Source organism: Etheostoma spectabile, chromosome 6 (genome assembly GCF_008692095.1).
Source record: "Etheostoma spectabile isolate EspeVRDwgs_2016 chromosome 6, UIUC_Espe_1.0, whole genome shotgun sequence".
NCBI classification, from domain to species: Eukaryota; Metazoa; Chordata; class Actinopteri; order Perciformes; family Percidae; genus Etheostoma; species Etheostoma spectabile.
Window position 1 is genome coordinate 15,504,193 of NC_045738.1, and position 4,170 is coordinate 15,508,362.

The 4,170-nt window shown below is 40.2% G+C and overlaps 1 protein-coding gene across 2 annotated transcripts in view; it reads left to right on the forward strand.

Annotated features, from left to right (window-relative positions):
• xrcc1 (X-ray repair complementing defective repair in Chinese hamster cells 1) overlaps positions 1-4,170 on the forward strand; it is a 22,485-nt gene that overhangs the window by 15,354 nt on the left and 2,961 nt on the right. The window contains exons 12-13 of one of the 2 annotated variants that reach the window (XM_032518576.1): positions 1,269-1,367; positions 3,503-3,555. In XM_032518576.1, the coding sequence (XP_032374467.1) occupies positions 1,269-1,367; positions 3,503-3,555 (152 nt within the window). Of the gene's footprint in view, positions 1-1,268; positions 1,369-3,502; positions 3,556-4,170 lie in introns of both variants that reach the window. The other variant, XM_032518577.1, reaches the window with a different exon arrangement.

Here is a 4,170-nt window from a genome sequence, read left to right on the forward strand (position 1 = left end):
GATACCCAGGGCTCGGTTTACACCTATTACCATTTACAGTCACTGGGGGACCATAGACAGGCTGGGGGAATGCATAGTAATTTTACAAAACCTCATAAAGGGAAATGTTCATGCCATGGGACCTTTTAATATATATTGCTACAAGCAGTCAGATGTATATGAATTCTCCTTTTTATTGTATCTGCTCTTACTAAAGACACTCCTGAGTGTAGCGCAGTCTGAACACAAAAATGGCAAATGGCAACAACAACAAAAAGCAACGACCGGAAAATCAACAAGTAACATCATCAGGCGAAATCTGTCACTGCAATGTTCGTTTTCATCGCCCCTAATACAAAATGATCTAATGATAAGGGTGTGACGAGATCTCGTTTTACGAGATCTCGCGAGATTAAAACGTGACGAGATTTCGTCGAGGTGAAAAGTTGTCTCGTGAGGGATGTGATGTCAGCTGTGATGGAGCGTGAAAATTACTATTGAAGATCCCCCTGCCCCTTTTAAATCGTTTGTGTGCAACATTTTGGTTTTCCTGCGGAAATGATAAACGGCGAAAGAGTGACAGACAAGACGAAACCAATATGTAAACATTGGAAGAAAAAAATGCCGTAAACCGCGGCAACACGAGCACTATGCAAAAACATTCCAGCACCACCACATCTCCACTAACACTGCACCCGCGACGAACACATAAAAAAAAAAAAAAAAAAAAATTGTTCTGTTTGCACTTGTAGTTTTAAGAGAGCAGTACTTTGGTTATTGATACATTACTGTTGCATTTAAAGTGTTATTTTTCTGTTATTTACACATTATTTATTTATTTATTTATACTGTTCATTTTTTTATGTTCGGTTGTGGAAAGGAGTTAGATTTCTCGTGTGAAATTGTACAGGGCAGAAGCCAGTTGGTAGAGTTTATAAAAAACATTTTGCAGTGTTTGCACGTCCTTTACTGCATATAATTCATTAAAATAAAAAAAAAAACATTAATCAACATTCATCATTAATAGTTGATTTCAAAAGCACCTAAATTGTTTTGCATTTTGTGATTTTTCAGTTGAATAAAAAACTATTTTCCATTCATATATTCATCGAGGATTTCTTAATTTTTTGTTAAAAAATCTCGTCTCGTCTCGTTCTCGTGAACCCAATCTCGTGATGTGTCTCGTCTCGTGGAGTAAGCGTCTCGTCACACCCCTATCTAATGAGTAATCTTTTTCCAATTTGTAATAGTCAGACAGTTTTAACGCTCTGTCCATGCCGTTCTTGCAGACTCCACAGAAGCAGGAGAGACAAGTGACCCCCAAAAAGACGCCAGAGAAGAGGACTGAAGATGATGAGTATGCCGGCTCCACTGATGTGGATGAACCAGGTTTGAGTCAAAGTGCTTTACTAGAAAGTCCCGCTGTTGAAAAAATGTAACTGAGCTTTCCCCGATGCTTCATTTCATTCAGTCAGCGTCAGCATTGCCACTTCAATGACTCCCCACTTCTCGTTATTTCTTTGCGTACTACAGAAACTGCTGTTGGGCTAAATGAGAAAGCACATTACTGTTCTGAAAGTGGCTACAAGATGACAGCCATACACAGACTTACATTTTTTTTTTAAATTGATTTATAGTCAAAGTAAATCTGAGACAGGCAGACGGACAGGGTGTAATGAGGAAGAAGAGGGGCAGTCGGACTGTTGAAAAGGTGAACTGGAGGAAGTGGAAGAATGAAAGATTAAAGAGGGCACTTAAAGTTTTGATACAGTTGGACTAGTAAGAAAATATTCACAAAAGTAAAATCTTTTGTCTGTTGAAGGTTTAAAAAAAAAAAAAAAAGTCATGTGGGCCAGCTTATTGTTTCCGATGTACATACTGTATGTTCAACAAATAATGCAAAGGTTCACTCTCTACAAACAAAAAAAAGTCCAGTCCCTAAAAGACTGGGTAGAAAGGGGAGGAAACAAAAAGTACAAATTCATCCGTCATTTCCACAGGACGCTCTTTATCGGTTTAATAATACAGTCCTGCAATACTTGCATTCACATCTGCCACAGTTGCACTTTGTGTTCAGGAGCTGCAAGAAAAATGCTAGGAGAATTATTAAAAATCAAAACCACCCAGGTAACGGCCTTTTCTCCTTGTTGAGGTGGGGAAGAAGGTAGCAGATACACCAGGCAGTACTGGGAGGCTCAGGAGGAGCCTTTGACCTCTGGCCCCTAGAATCTTAGATGAGGCCACTGCCTAACACCAAAATACCACCGTCCGCCATGCGTCATACCACTTGAACTCGAGCCCTTACATATTTAATTGTATTGTTTTTATTAATTCCTTTTGTGCTTGCATCTGGAAATCCGGCCTTTAACTTAGGTAATCCGGGTCACTAACCACAAATAAACTGCAATGAATCAGAATGCAGGAAAATGCCATTTTTCAGTCACAGAGAAGATGACAACAAACCGTAAGGGTCACAGCCACAACCTTTGCTTACATTTTCAATGAATTGTGAGTGGCTGTGACTCATGGGAAGTGATTCATCTTAACTATGTAGACAGAGAGGGTAGCACTCGATCTGAAGAGGACTGGAAACATTGAATGGGGCTACAGAACAATGAAAGGGCCCAGGGATTAGACAAAAGGGATCACCTTTATGAAGCTCTTGGAAATGGGTGAGTTACAACATACATACTGTAGATTCTGTTTGAGGTGGAGCAAGAATGAATGCAAGATGCAATCACTGTGAAGGGACTTGTGCATGATTCTCATTTCTATGTTAATGCGAGGCCAGAAGTAGTGAGAGGGCTGGGGTGCATCAGTGAGGCGACACAACAAACCCTGACCTACCAAACGCACACGGAGACGGCTATTTAATTAGATCTGCTTGTTCTCTCCCCCTCAACAGCACACACGTATGATAATGGGAAGTGTTGCCAACAAAGCTACATCCTTTGAACTGCTGACATGTTTGTGTCATGGAAATTCCAAATCCCCTTTCTCTATATCCATGGATTTTGTGGAAAACATGATAGCAAGTTTAACCTCTTTCAAAAATGACAAAGAACTACACAATGCAGATTTAATTGTTTGACATTGGATTATCATAGTTAATTACTTTTAAGATTAGGGCCAGACTGCAGCAATGGTAATTAAAAGGTACAAGGACCTTGTGTTAAGATTAACTTTAAATAAATGAAACTTATCACACATAGTTTCCTACAAGACTTGTTTCTTTTTTTCTCTAACTATTTTTTCGGGCATTTCCATAGGACATGAAATGGGAGAGAGAGGGTGAAAGGGCTGCGTTGAGGAGTAAACCTCTATATGTGCGCCTGCTCTACCAACTGAGCAAACCCGGTCACCGCGCGGCCTATTTCTAGCGTTAAAAAAAGACATGTCAGCTTTTTTAGGTTAATTGTACCATAATAACAAACACTGTTTGCTTGCGTATGTATTCACCATTTGCCCACGTAGGTGTAACCTACTTTGGCAGTAAAACCTTTTCTGACTGTGTGATGATTTCACAGGAGACAGTGATGATGAGTCTGCGGTGGACACGGAGGATGAACTGCAGAGGTAAACAAAACCAGTAATTGCAATGATGCCGTTTGCAATATTGATGTAGACGAGTTTGTTCTTCCGTATAATTAAAGGTTGACTGGATTTCTGCTCTCTTGTTGCTCCATAAGTAACACAACCATCAGTTCATTCTAAAATCTGCAATTCCACTCTGACTTGAGCCGACTTTTGAGTCACAGACAATAATAATCACAGAGAGAGTTAGGGTAAGTGGGCTGCAGTTAGGCCGTGTAGGTTTCCCTCACAGAGTGATGGTGTTGTTTTTTTGCTCTTATTGTATAAAATGCTGCTTCTGTAATAAGGATATTTCCCCGCTGTGGGATGAATAAAGTCTAATCTAATCTAAAAGCCCCCTGATTAACATAAAAAGACAACCTTAGAAATCCTGATTAAAGGTGCTCTAAGCAATGTTGGGTGATATTACTTCTTGTTGATTTTCAAAGTATTTTCAAACAAAACGAGACTTGCTTGCCCCTCCCTCCTCCTCATCCCGCCCCCTTCCTTCTGTGCTTCCATGCACTAACCCCCCAACCCCAAATCCTTCAATCCTTCATTATTAGCCGGAACGCTGCAACACTGTTTGTGTATGCTTCGTGGTGCAGGTGGGCACAG